The 13401-nt window shown below is 55.3% G+C and overlaps 2 protein-coding genes across 11 annotated transcripts in view; one reads left to right on the top strand and one right to left on the bottom strand.

The window, feature by feature from the left end:
- The window catches only part of MINK1 (misshapen like kinase 1), a 57232-nt gene extending 54886 nt beyond the window's left edge, over window positions 1-2346 (top strand). For all 10 annotated transcript variants that reach the window (XM_083410035.1, XM_083410034.1, XM_083410031.1 and 7 more), the window contains one exon: window positions 703-2346. In XM_083410035.1, coding sequence (XP_083266161.1) covers window positions 703-786 — 84 coding nt within the window. In that variant the 3' untranslated portion in view covers window positions 787-2346. The remainder of the gene's footprint in view (window positions 1-702) is intronic.
- A 6273-nt stretch (window positions 2347-8619) lies between these two features.
- Window positions 8620-13237, bottom strand: GP1BA (glycoprotein Ib platelet subunit alpha). The gene is made up of 2 exons (XM_083408855.1): window positions 13047-13237; window positions 8620-10969 (listed from the first exon to the last, which is right to left on the bottom strand). The coding sequence occupies exon 2, from the start codon at window positions 10965-10967 to the stop codon at window positions 8781-8783; it is 2187 nt and encodes a 728-aa protein (XP_083264981.1). The 5' UTR covers window positions 10968-10969; window positions 13047-13237; the 3' UTR covers window positions 8620-8780.
- Window positions 13238-13401: the final 164 nt, after the last annotated feature.

Genomic DNA, 13401 nt, shown 5'->3' with positions numbered 1-13401 from the left:
GGCCCAAGCGTCTGTCTCGGGAGTCCTGGTGCTTAGCTGTGCCTATGAAGGCCGGATCCGGCACGACAGTGTAGGGCTTACTTTCATTTTCAAGCAAAGAAGTGGATAGCTATTTCATCTCATAATGTTCATACGCCACTGCATATATCCCATATTTTTCGGTGTATAAGACGCCCCCGTGTATAAGACTTTGGGGGACCCCACATTTAGAAAATGGGCATATGCACTATCCGTGTATAAGACGCCCCCAGATTTTAAACCTTATTTTAAAGTAAAAAAAAAAATACACAGGAGGGTTGACGAGCAAGACTCTGGGAGGAGTGCGTATAATAACCTGTGTTTCCACCCCTCAGCCCAGGTCGTTTTATTCACAAACTTTTTACACAGTGTCCATAAGAGCCAATCAGATTTCCTCTGAGCATTTCAAAAAACCCCACGTGGGGACAAAGAAATTATTGTCAATGAATTGAACCCTGTCGACACAATGCATTCACCGCGGACACAGTGGCTTGATGCATATTTTATCATTCCTCATAGTAATCCCATCTGATCACTACCTCCCATCGGAGCCAGCTAGCATGGGCACTGGGGGGGCCACTGCTTGACTGCAGAGGGACTTGGGGGGGGTGATTCCTGACCCCCACTGACCGCCTGCTCTTCCTTCACCTCCTCCTCCCTCTCTTCCTTCGTCCCTCCCTGCAGGTCTTCTTCGCTTCCGTTCGCTCTGGGGGCAGCAGCCAGGTCTACTTCATGACCCTGAACAGGAACTGCATCATGAACTGGTGAGGGCAGGGGGCTCGCCCCATCCCACCCCCCTCCTGCTTGCCCCACTCCGTGGCGGAGGGGGGGGAGAAGGAGGAGGAGGAGGGTCTCGTCAGATGCCCCGCTTGAGCTCAAGACGGCCCAGAGAAGACCACCCCGTGAAAGCGAAAGCGATGCCTTGGCGGGTCACTTCTCAGTCCCGCCCTCCCCTCCTCTCGGCCACCCTTGGGGGGCCTCGGCGCCCCCATTTAACTCTTCTGTTTCTGATAGGAAAGAAGTCGGGTGCATGGCTGGGCTGGGAAGGGTCCGGTCCTGAAAAAGGCAGCCATCCCTTGCTGCCTGTCGTGGTGGTCCCACTTCAGGGCGGTTGGGGAGGGGCGTGGGGGAGCGATGCCTAAATCCCCCCCCCCTTCTCATCCCAGAATTCAGCAGTATTTCAGTGTCCCAAAGAGGATGGGGGGGGCATGGAACGGCCTCTGGGGCAGGGTTTTATTATCAAAGCCAAATCATGTAAATAAAAGCAGCTGGGAGTCCCGTCCGTCCGTCCCCCCCTTTCCTATCTTCCAATCAGAGGAGGGAAAGCTGCAGCTCCCCACAGCTTATGGGGACAGGGTGTGGGGAGTAGCTGGGGGCCACTTTTGCAAGGGGGGAGAGAGAGAAGAAGAGGAGGAAGTGTGGGTTTTCTCCCATTCTGAGCCATTTCCCCCATCTCCCTTGCAGGCAGACCTCTCTGGCTTTGTGAAACTCACGCCCCCCACACACACACCCCAAAAAAATAATCTTGCAGCACGTGGCAAGCACCTCCACCTGCTGGCGTCGTTCCCTCCCCTCATTTCCGTGGGGAAGTGATAAGGGACTGAGAATGAGGGGGCAAAACCACTGCCCCCCCTCCTGACCTGCCCTCCCCCCCCGACCAGCCAGCCATGGGACGTGTGTTGGATGTATATCAGAATTCTCTCCCGCCCCCCAGCCACCCACGGGGGCAGCTGTGTATATTTTGCTTTAATTATTCCTTTTTGTAATGGCAATTAAGTAATTAACTAACAAAGCACTTTAACTGGGCCCACCTAATCAGGGTGGTTAGTGGATTGGGAAGGGGGAGCAGGAAGCTGGGGGGGGGGCTTGGCAGCGTCTCCCCCCCCCCCCAAAACCCTGCAAGGCCTCTTCAAGGCAGCTTTTTCCTTCCCAGGGTGTTGTGGGGGAGACAGGAGGTGAAGTTGGCTTCTTCCCTAAGCAGAAGCAAACAGCCTGTCTTTGCTGCCCCCCCCCCCCCGTTGATTCCTTCCTGGGTTTGGGGCTTTCCATGGGGGGCGCTGACGGCCGGCTGCTGGAGAGAGGCGGGGGCCACGAGGCCAGATCCCCTTGCGCAACCCTCTCCCCGCCCCCCCCCCCCTTCCTTGGGCAACTTTGGTTTCTTGTGTATTTTCGCTTGCGTTTGTATATAACCCTCCCGGACCCCAGCGTGGGCGAAGGGAGCAGCCCCCCACCCCACCCCGCCCTCCAGCAATCAGCGGTGGCCTTGGGATTATGATGATGATGATGAAGACAACATCTGTTTAATAAAAGAACCAAAATCTGTGAGTCCTCCTCATGTGGCTGTCTCTCTTTTCCCAGGGCGCCCAGGTCTCTCTATCCTTGCACCCGGTAGGAACCTGGAAGTGGCTCTTGGGACGCTTCCAAGGGAACGGGGGCCATTTGCAAGCCCCCAGCTGCCTCCAGCCCACCGGCTGGTAAGCCAGGCAATCTCCAGTCCTTGGCTCAGCATGAAACCTCAGCATTTTGGCTAATCTACCGTATTTTTCGCTCTATAGGACGCACTTTTTCCCCTTCAAAAATGAAGGGGAAATGTGTGTGCGTCCTATGGAGCGAAGACACCATAGCCCCGCGACCCTCTGCCGGCTGGAGAGGTGACGGGCGGCTATAGCAGGAACCTCTCCCCTGCGCCTTTCCGCTGCTCTCTGACCTGCTCTTTGGGGCTGGTGGTGGGCTTCCCCCCGCCAGCCCCAAAGAGCAGGTTGAAAGGAACCTGAAGCCTGGAGAGCGAGAGGGGTTGGTGTGCACTGACCCCTCTCGCTCTCCAGGCTTCCAAGGTAGCCGCCTGAAGGCGACTGAACGCACCTTGAACGGCACCTTGTTTTAGAGCGGGAAAACGAGGGGGGGAATTCTCCCTCTCTCTGCGCAGCGCCTCCTGCCGCTTCGCTGAAGGGGCGCTGCGCAGAGAGGGGGAGATTTTTTTTTTCTTGTTCTCCCCCCTCTAAAACAAGGTGCGTCCTATTGTCCGGTGCGTCCTATAGAGCGAAAAATACGGTACTTTCTTTACATATAAACACGGAGCGCTGCAACATGGCTCCCTCTCTCTCTAGCATCAGACAGCAAAGAGAAAAAGGAGAAAGGACAATAGTCCCACTTCATGGAACACAGTAACACAAACATCTTTTTTTCGTCACTTCCCATTTTGTGGAGTCAAACCATATGTGAAAGACCACAATCCCATGACTGCAATCACAGAGCAGGAATTCTAACAGGCTGTTCTGTGCCTGCAAAGACAGAGGCAGCAAGGCTTCTGAATATCAGGAGGAGAGATTGGCTCTTATGCTTGGATCCTGCTTGCAGGTTTCCCAAAAGAGTCACCTGGTGAGAACAGGATATTGGGCCAAATGGGCCAGAGACCTGACCTGGCAAGCTTTTCTTACATTTACAATAACATTACGTTGCCCCAGCCACTCTGGGGGGCTTCCAGCAGGTATAAAAGCATCATAATAAAACATCTCACATTTAAAACCTCCCTCTACAGGGCTGCCTTCAGGTGTCTTCTGAAAGTAAGTTCATTTCCTTGACATCTGGTGGAAGGGCGTTCCACAGGGCGGGAGCCACCACCGAGAAGGCCCTCTGCCTGGTTCCCTGTAACCTCCCTTCTCACAGGGAGGGAACCGCCAGAAGGACCTCGGAGCTGGACCTCAGTGTCCAGGCTGGACGATGGGGATGGAGACGCTCCTACAGGTGTACGAAGCAGAGGCAGCAAAGCAGTTCCCAGCCTGAGCACCCAGCACCCCTCTGTTCAACCGATCTGCAAATTGCTGGGAGAAGCAGGGCCAGCTGCCTTATCCTGGTCCGGGATCAAGGCAACTTGCTCGTTTCCCTGGCAGACCCCACTAAATCCGCTAAGACCCAGGGACTCTCAGGCCAAGACCCTCTGCATTTCCCAGGCAGTTTCCTTGCAAGTTACTCGGAGAGTAAGGGCAGCTCATGCTCCCATCTCTCCCAGATCTCAGAAGAGCATCCTGGCTTCTTAGCTCTGATCCTAAACTCCCAGGAACTCCAAGCGGCATGTGGTGGATCCTAAAAACCCCAAGGTTGACAATTGCACACGCACACTGGTGGTCAAATTAGGAAACTTTATTCAAAATAACCGGAGTAGGGAAAAGCAGGCAGGTCAGATCAGAACATACAACACACCAGAACTCTGTGGTTCCAAAACCGGACCAGTCCTTGCCTATACCCAACACCAGAGTTGTGGTTTACTCACAAGGAAGCAGCGAGGCTGATCAGCTCCATAGAAGGTCCGGTCTAGGTCCCTGGTGGTGGGACAACCCTGTGAGGGGAACTCAGCTTTTATTTTTATTATTTATTTACTTACTTACTTATACCCTGGCTAACAAATTTAAAACGATTAAGGCAACAAAAAACCAGCATAAAATACAGTATAAAACGTGAATAACAATAAATTCAGAATTCAAAAATCAATTTAGGGGGGTGAAATCCATCCAATAAACATTAGTGAGTCACCAGGGCTAGCTGGCTAAATGAGTCCTATTTGGGCCAGCGAGGAGGCCAGGGGAGAATTAGCTGTGGGATCCCAGAGCAGGTAATCTTCATAAAAGGGAAGGAAGGGGAATAAAAGATCAGGCTAAGTTCAGGTTGAAAGCCAGGTGGAATAGCTCTGTCTTGCAGGCCCTGCGGAAGGAGGTTAAATCCTGCAGGGCCCTGGTCTCCTGGGACAGAGCATTCCACCAGGTCGGAGCCATCACTGAGAAGGCCCTGGCCCTGGTGGAGGATAGTCTGAGTTCCTTAGAGCCTGGGACCTCTAAACTTATTCATGGACCTTGAGGTCCTCTGCGGGGCAGACCAGGAGAGGCCGTCCCGTAGAAACGAGGGCCCCAAGCCTCTCTCCTGGAAGGAGCGACCCCTGGCTCTTTCTGACCAGCGAGATCCATAACCCAGTTGCTCAGGTCCAGAACGTCGCTCAGGTGTGGGCAGCTCAAGGACCCCCCTTTATTTTTTTATTGCATTTGATGAGGCTGGGAAGGAAGGTAAGCGACTGGCGGGCGGAGAGGCATGGTGGGGGGGGGGGGAGATCAGGGCCTTTCTTCACTCTTCTGGGGTAACCCCCCCCCCAACACACTTCTCTTAGCATTTCATCCTTTCTCCTGCAAAACCATGGCTGTTACCTGCAGCCTCGCAGGGCCCCCCTGTTGAGTGCAGTGAAGGGTTAACCTTCTGTGCCTCGGCTCTAAAGGGGAGGGCTTACCAGGAACGTAAGCCAGGATGTGACGTGAACAGCCTGGATCGCTGTCTGTGTTCAGTGGAAATCGAAAGCAGTTTCTGTTAACTGTGCAGCTCCGGAGAAAGGAGCAGAGAAAATGCAGTTGCATTCAGATGGGTTCTGATCTGTGTAAATATGTGTTTTTGGAGCAATAAAGAACTTTAAGAAACAGAAGCTGACGCCTCTGAATTCTTCCCTTATCACACGCATGCTGCGCAATTCTGCTGATGATTTTACGACCTACAGAGGCCCGCGCAGAGGGAGTGTGCTGGACGCCATAAAGCCATAAATCTATCCGAAGAGATTTATTGGAAAGAGGTCGAATTCAATTACCACACCCCCGCACCGTTGTGGGTGCCGAAAATAAGAAATGAGAGACCATTATATCTATCGTTAAGCACCTGCATAGATATATCGGTGCTTAACGAGGGGGTGGAAAGCAGAGGAGCCCCCTCCCCACCCACTGCGGAATGGGGGATCCTGCCTAAATGTGGGGTGCAGGGCAGATGACCTCTGCCCAGAGGGCCGGGTCTGAAGCAATGGGTTCAAATGGCAAGGAGATTCCAACACAACCTTGAGAATAACTTCCTGGCAGTGCCGGCTGGCAAGAGCTGTTTGGCGGTGGCACAGAAGGTGGCGGGCTCTCCCTTTGGGGTGGGGGTTAAACAGATGTGGGGGGGCCACCACCTGCCAGGGATGCTTTAGCTGTGTGGTTCCTGCATCGAAGGGGGTTGGACAAGATGACCTTTGGGGTTCCCTTCCAGTTCTGTGATTTCCCCACACTCTGTTGCCAAGGGAAATCTCCCCAAGGGAGTGGTGGGTGTCTTTCCCTTCTGGAGTTGGTGCTGAGTCCTTAAGCCCAGTGGTAGCTACGTATTTTACCTTTTTTTAATTTTATTTTTTTAACATAATTTTTATTAATTTTCCATATTTCACAACACAAATCCATAACTTAAAGCATTGCTTAAACAAAGCATCGACTTCCCTCCCTCCCTCTTTCTGACTTCCAAACAACTTTTACAATTTCTTCACATTTCTATAGCCTCTTTTTTTTACCTTATATCTTCTTTTGACATTCACCTCCTTATACGTAAATCAGCTCCTTATTTCCACATTACCAAACTCAAACCTACAAACGTGTTCAAATGTTTACAGTTTTCTTTCATATAAAATATAGATTTGCTCCAGTCCTTTTGAAACAGTTTGTCACGCCAGTTCCGGATCTTCCCTGTCAGCTGTACTCAACCATCTTTATCTGCCAATCTTCCAGTGTAGGAAGTTTCAGCTGCTTCCATTTCTGGGCCAAAAGTATTCTTGCAGCCGTTGTGGCATACATGAACAAATTTACATCTTTTTTATTATTATTATTTCCTCACCAATTAACCCCAGCAAAAATGCCTCTGGTTTTTCTACTAAAATTATATTTAAATACCTTTTTCAATTCATTATATAGCTATTTTACCTTCTATGTGGCACCGAAGCAAAACCTCTCAGTCTCTCTCACAACTTTTGCGGCACATTCCTGCCCCTTGCAAGTCAGCCCGTTGCCCCCCCCCCAAAAAAAACCCCTACTATCTAGTCTTATTCAGGAACTGGGCCAGACCCCGCTCAAAGGCGCCGATTCATTCTCCAATGGTCAGCAACCACTGGATTTATAGGATCCTAGAACTGCTGAGCTGGAAGGGACCACCAGAGTCATCTAGTCCAACCTCCAGTCATCTTTTTTACCCAACGTGGGGCTCAGACCCACGACTCTGAGATGGAAGAGTCTCCTGCTCTGAGATTGGGTTTTGCAGGGAGGCATCTGAAGCAGTGGGAGTGAGTTCCTCTGACCCCTTTTTTCCGGCCGCAAGCTAGAAGTTTATAAAAATATAATGCATCGCCTGGATAAAGCAGCTAGAGAAATGTTTTTCTCCCACGTGGTCATGGCATGAAGCTGAATGCTGGAAGGTGCCGGGCAGGTAAAACAAAACCCTTCTTCACGCAGTGCAGAGTTAAGCTTATGGAACTCCCTGCCACTGGAGGCAGGGAAGGCCACCAGCCTGGATGGCTTTTAAAAAAGAATGGGACAAATTCATGGAGGAGGAGAGGGCAGCCGAGGGCAGCTGGACAATAATGCTTGGGAATCCCAGGACGGGGGAGCGGTTGCTATGCTCAAATCTGGCTTGCTAGTTTCCCATATTGGGCATCAAGTTGGCCACTGTGAGAGAGGGATGCTGGACTTGGTGGGCCCCCTTTGGCCTGATCCTGCAGGCTCTCCCTATGTTCAAACTGTGACTGTGCCCCCCCCACACTTTTTAGTACATATATCTATGTGCGCATGTGCATATGTGCTTAGGAAAAAAATATATTGGTACAGTGGTACCTGGGGTTAAGAACTTAATTCGTTCCGGAGGTCCGTTCGTAACCTGAAACTGTTCTTAACCTGAAACACCACTTTAGCTAATGGGGCCTCCTGCTGCCGCCGCCATGCGATTTCTGTTCTCATCCTGAAGCAAAGTTCTTAACCCGAGGTACTATTTCTGTGTGTGTGGTTTGGGAGCTGCACGGCCAGGGAAAAACAATGCTGTCCGGGGTTGTAAAGACAGCGGAGAGAATAATTGGGTTCACTCTTCCCACCTTGGATCAAATCTGTGCTTCCAGGTGCCATAAGGAAGCTGCAGAGATAGCGCAGGATAGTGCGCACCCCGGAAATGATCTCTCTCAGCTTCTGCCTTCTGGAAGAAGGTACAGGGGTATAAAGGCCAGGATTAGCCACCTGAGAAACAGTTTCTACACAAATGCAATTCTGGTTCCAAACGCAGCATAAGGAGTCTCTATAGTATATTGTATTTTAAAATGGGGTTTCAGAGTTTTTTAAGGGTTTTGAATGTCTTAAGTAGATTTTTCAATTTAATTGTTCTGTATGGGACAATGACAATAAAGATATCGTATCGCATCTGTAACCTGAAGCATATGTAACCCTAGCTACCACTGTACTTATTCCAAAATATACAGCAGTTCATACGCATTACAAAGCATATTTTTTTGTATAAAACACTGAAATAAAACATCTATCTATTTTTTAAAAAAGAAAAGAAGAAAGGAAAAGAAGAGAGACCGAAAGAGAAAGGAAAGTAAGAAGAGGAGGAGAAAGAAGAGATTAAAGAAAGATAATATGCAGTATCCGCTCAGAAAAATCCAACCACTCTATCTTCTGGAAACCAGTTTTTATTTTCAGTCTTCAGATCCTGACATTACAAATTCATTTTCTCTCTTTTCGTGCAAAAAGGCCCTGCCTCTAAATGGAACGGCCTCCCTTCCTCCTTCCTTCCTTGGAGGTTTTTAAGAGGCTTGGGTGTCCACCTGTCATGGATGCCTGTAGCTGAGATTCCCGCATTGGCGGGGGTTGGACTAGATGACCCTCGGGGTCCCTTCCGATTCTAGGATTCTCCATCCCTGCACTCGCAGGGGGTCCCTTAGCCCTCGGCCCTCCCTACAAAGTGCCGGTGCCATGCTTCACCCGCACAGCCCCAATGGCGTCTTGCCCGCGATCCAAGCTGTAGGCAGAGGGCGCCCGGCCTCGCCGGCGTTGCCAGGGCCACTTTTGCGTTGGCCCCGGCAGGCTGACGAAGAGCCAGCTGACGTGGCGGGAGGGGGCGGCCTCAAACACCTTGCAGACGCGGTAGGTGCGGGGCACGGCGAGAGGACCCTGCGTTGGGAGACCCTCCTTCTGCTGCAGCTGGCGGTACTTGACCAGCCGGGGCCCCCGCCCACCTCGCAGGGCTGGGCGCGGCAAGCTGGCACACAGCCACCCCAACCAACACAGCAGAGCCAAGGTGGGCAGCACCGCCAGTGCCAGGCAGACAACGTAGAGGACCAGGCGCAGCAGGCAGCAGTGGGCAGCCAGCCAGCCGGCCCAGCTCCTGGGCGACCAGTGCCAACTCCGCTGCGGGGCTGTGGCTGGCAGTAAGGAGCAGTGGCAAGGGGGGGGAGGAGGGCAGCGACTGGGAGCTGAAGTGCTGAGAGGTGGCAGGGCTGGCGAGGCCGTGGCACTTGGCAGAGGATGGGAAGTGGCAGCCATCGCCGTCAGAAGGGGTCGGAGAGTTGTTGCGGGGTGCATGCGACTTGTGGAGGGTGTGGTGCGGACACGCGTAGTCGGCGCGGCGGTGGAGGGTGGGGTGCGGACACTCGTGGCCGGTGCAGCGGTGGAGGGTGTGGTGCGGACACACGTGGTCGGCGCAGCGGTGGAGGGTGTGGTGTGGACACTCGTGGCCGGTGCAGCGGTGGAGGTTGTGGTGCGGACACGCGTGGTCGGCGCGGCGGTGGAGGTTGTGGTGCGGACACGCGTGGTCGGCGCGGCGGTGGAGGTTGTGGTGCGGACACGCGTGGTCGGTGCTGCGGTGGAGGGTGGGGTGCGGACACGCGTGGTCGGCGCGGCGGTGGAGGGTGTGGTGGGGACACTCGTGGCCGGTGCAGCGGTGGAGGTTGTGGTGCGGACACGCGTGGTCGGCGCTGCGGTGGAGGGTGGGGTGTGGTCACGCGTGGTCGGTGCTGCAGTGGAGGTTGTGGTGCGGACACGCGTGGTCGGTGCTGCGGTGGAGGGTGGGGTGCGGACACGCGTGGTCGGCGCTGCGGTGGAGGGTGGGGTGCGGACACGCGTGGTCGGCGCGGCGGTGGAGGTTGTGGTGCGGACACTCGTGGTCGCGGTGCTGGAGGCCAGTGTCGTGTGGGCAGTGTCGTGGGGCTCAGTGGTGGCGGCGGCGCCCCCTTCCCCTTGGCCCCCGTCGCTGTCTCCCTCGGGCCCCTGGCAGTGCGCCTGGAAGTACATGACGGGGCGCCCCTTCTCGGGCGCGGGCGCCTGGCACTCCACGCTCTCGGGCTTGTTCTCGGTGATCTCCTTCCCGGGTCCTTGCACGCGAGTATACACGCTGGTCTCGAACCCCAGGATGTAGTCGCGCAGGTAGACCAGCGCGCAGTCGCACACCCAGGGGTTCTCCGCCAGGTACAGGTAGGCGAAGTAGTTTTCCGGGGGGAAGAAGCCGTCGGGGACCCTTTGCAGCCGGTTCCTCTCCAGGCGCAGGATTTCCAGGCCGCCCAGCCCGGCCAGCAGCTCCCGGGGCAGCTCCTCCAGCAGGTTGTCGGCCAGATCGACGTCCTTCAGCTTCTGCAGCCCCTCGAAGGCTCCCTCGGGCAGATCCCGGATCCCGTTGCCCTGCAGCTCCAGATCCTCCAGGGCGCGCAGGGCGCGGAATCCCCCCTCCGGCAGCCGCGAGAGCGCGTTGTGCGCCAGCGCCAGGCGCTTCAGCGCGGGCATCCCCTGCAAGGCGGGCAGGCTCTGCAGGCCGTTGTGCGACAGGTCGAGCTGCTGGAGGCCGGGCAGCGAGGCGCCGCCGGTGTCCAGGGCGCTCAGGCTGTTGTTGGAGAGGTCGAGCTCCACCAGCGCGCTCAGGTGCTGGAAGGAGGCCAGCGAGACGCGGCTCAGGCGGTTGGAGCCCAGCAGCAAGATGCCCGTGTCCTTGGGCAGCCCGGCGGGGACGCTGCTCAGCCCCCGCCCCACGCAGCTCACCTGCAGCAGGTCCTTGATCTTGTTCATCTCGGACTCGCAGGGCGGCGCGGCGTCCGGGGCTCCGGCCACGGCCACCAGGCTCGCCAGAAGGACGCGCAGGGCGCAAGGCAGCATCGCTGGGGAGGCGGGGAGAGAGGGAGGCAGTCAGTCACAGGGGAGCCAACTGCACCCAGAATAATATAATGGGGGGGGGGCGGGCACCCACAAAGTCAGTGGGCAAAGCTGGCAGGCGGCGGTGGTCCTGCCTCCAAGAGAAACAGTTCAGCTCCCCCCACCCGCAGCCAGCCAGCGAGGCCCCCTTTCCGTGGGGGGCTCGGGCACAGAGGCAGAGTCTCTCTCCCCAATGAGAAGGGGGTCTCGCTGGCTGCAGAGAGATGGCGGAAGAGGAGCTGCCACCGCTGGCCGCTGCAACACGGACCTGCGATGCCCCAGGTACATGCCTGCTGCACATGGCGCGTGTGACATCGCGCACAATACGTGCAGCCATGTGCAGGTGACGCCGCACGTCTGCGTTAGGATGGCGCGCACCCAGGGTCTTGAGGATGAGGTGGGAACCTGTTCAGTCCCGTCTGGGATGTCGGGGGGAAAGGGCGCGGAGAGGCGCGCCTGCTGAGCTTGAGCGCATCGCCTCGAGCAAAGAATAAGGTTGTCTCTGAGCACGTGCAGAATGCTGTTCCTTCTCCTTGGGAAGCCAAGCCAGCAGAATTCCTGCTTTACTTCTGCATGCTGAGAGAGGCCTGCGCTCCTCCCTGACCTTTTTTTATGGGGGGGGGTGTCTCTGGGGCTTCCTGCAAGCAGCTTCAGAAGCATCACTGCCGTGTCCCCCGCCCAGCCAGGACTTGCCCACCCGAGGGTCCCGAGGGGCAGGCCAGGGAGAAGGGCCTCTGACGTCAGAGCTGGGGTAGCAGGGGTCCTATGAGCCCCCGAGCCAACTGCAGTCTGTCTCAGAGAAGGTTTCCTAGCAGGCAATGGAGGGAACTATATTCCACCACACCACGGAATTTGAAGGGACCCTCAAGGGACATCTAGTCTAGCCCCCTGCTATGGAACCAAACATTTCTGCAAGCGATACCGAGTTAGGGTGGTTAGATTGTCGATCTCTCTCTCACTTTCCTTTGGGCTGATGCTGTTCGCCAAACTGGATGAAACCTCAAATGTCCAGATGTGCCCCAAATGACAGCTCAGCTGGATTGTGACCTTCCAAGCAGAAACCCCGAGGGAAATGGCTTTGAGGTGCCTCGGGGGGCGACCCAGAAACACAGGCTGGCCTCCTGGGGGAGGCGGGGGGGGGCGCGTCTTCAGGCTCCTGGTCTTGCCTATTAATTCCAGTGGGAAGCCCCAGGAAGCTGGAAACCCAACAGGCAGAATAAGGGGAATCCCTGCAATGGGACTAAGGGGGAAGCGAGCCTCCTCTTCTGGCGAGGAGCGACAAACCTGGATTTAACGAATCTCTTCTGCCCCAGGAGGGGTGGGAAACTTGCGCCCCTCCTCCCACTCTTGCTAGACTACAACTCCCATCATCCCTGACCATTGGGTGCCCATCTGTCATGGATGCTTCAGTTCAAGTTCCTGCATCTCCGCGGGTTGGACTAGATGACCCTCGGGTGCCTTTCCAGTGCTGCAAGTCTACCATCCCCTCTGTTTCAAAAGAGCTGCGCTGGTTGCCCGTTTCATTTCCGGGCCCACTTCAAGCCCTGAAATATTCAAACCCCCCAACACCTGAAAGACTTCTCTGTGGCGACCCTGACCTGTGGAACTCCCTGCCTAAGGAGCGGCGCCTTGCCGAAGACTCTCATTCTCTGGCTTGACTTCTTTTGACCCTCGAGGGTTATTTTTTAGGACCCGCCTTATTTCAGTGGTGGGTCAGTTACTTAAAGGCGTTTTTAATTATATTGTGTTTTGATGCGTCCTGGGACCTTAGGATGAAGGCTGGGTAATCAATCAATCAATCAATCAGTCCTGACTCCATAAGGAGCATCCCATTTTCCAGGGTCGCACCACAAGCTTTCTCGCCACAGCTAAGAACATGGTTTCCCCTTCTCGTGCCAGCCTGGCGAGGAATTCTGTTGCACCCAAAAGCTTGCCCGCTGCTTTTCCGGCCGGGTTGGCAAGAGCAGGCCGTGGGGTCTTCCAGCAGAACTCCCTCCCCTCTGCAAAAAAATTAATGTCTCTCCCCCCCCCCCCGAATCTTACCTTCCTCCCCTGCTTCTCCTGGTCCCACTCAACGCCTTGCTCGCTCGCTCGCTCTCTGGCGCCCTGACTCGAACCCACAGCCCAATCTCCTGCGCCCTGAGCAGCGGAAGACCCTCTGTGGTTTCCTGAGCCCCCACCGCCCGCCTCCCCTTCCAGCGCCCTCCCCAAGCAAAAGACAACACTGGGACTTTCCTAGGAGAGGAACTGAACCGAAGTCTGCCAGCTCCAGATTATTGCGGCCTCCTCTGGTCGCCTCCAAAAGGGCTCCCGGCCACGGGTTTCGTGTGGCAGCCGCTGCCCTGCGGAACTCCCTGCCTCTTGAGATCCTGCATTTTCAGCACCTGCTAACAACAGA

The sequence above is a fragment of the Podarcis tiliguerta genome, assembly GCF_965153285.1.
Source record: "Podarcis tiliguerta genome assembly, chromosome: 13".
Classification (NCBI taxonomy): domain Eukaryota; kingdom Metazoa; phylum Chordata; class Lepidosauria; order Squamata; family Lacertidae; genus Podarcis; species Podarcis tiliguerta.
The sequence above is the reverse complement of the archived record's forward strand: the minus strand, read 5'-3'. Positions and strand labels throughout refer to the sequence as shown.

Excerpts from the sequence above, each read along its gene's own strand:
- GP1BA (XM_083408855.1), bottom strand. The coding sequence starts at position 10,967 with ATGCTGCCTTGCGCCCTGCGCGTCCTTCTGGCGAGCCTGGTGGCCGTG.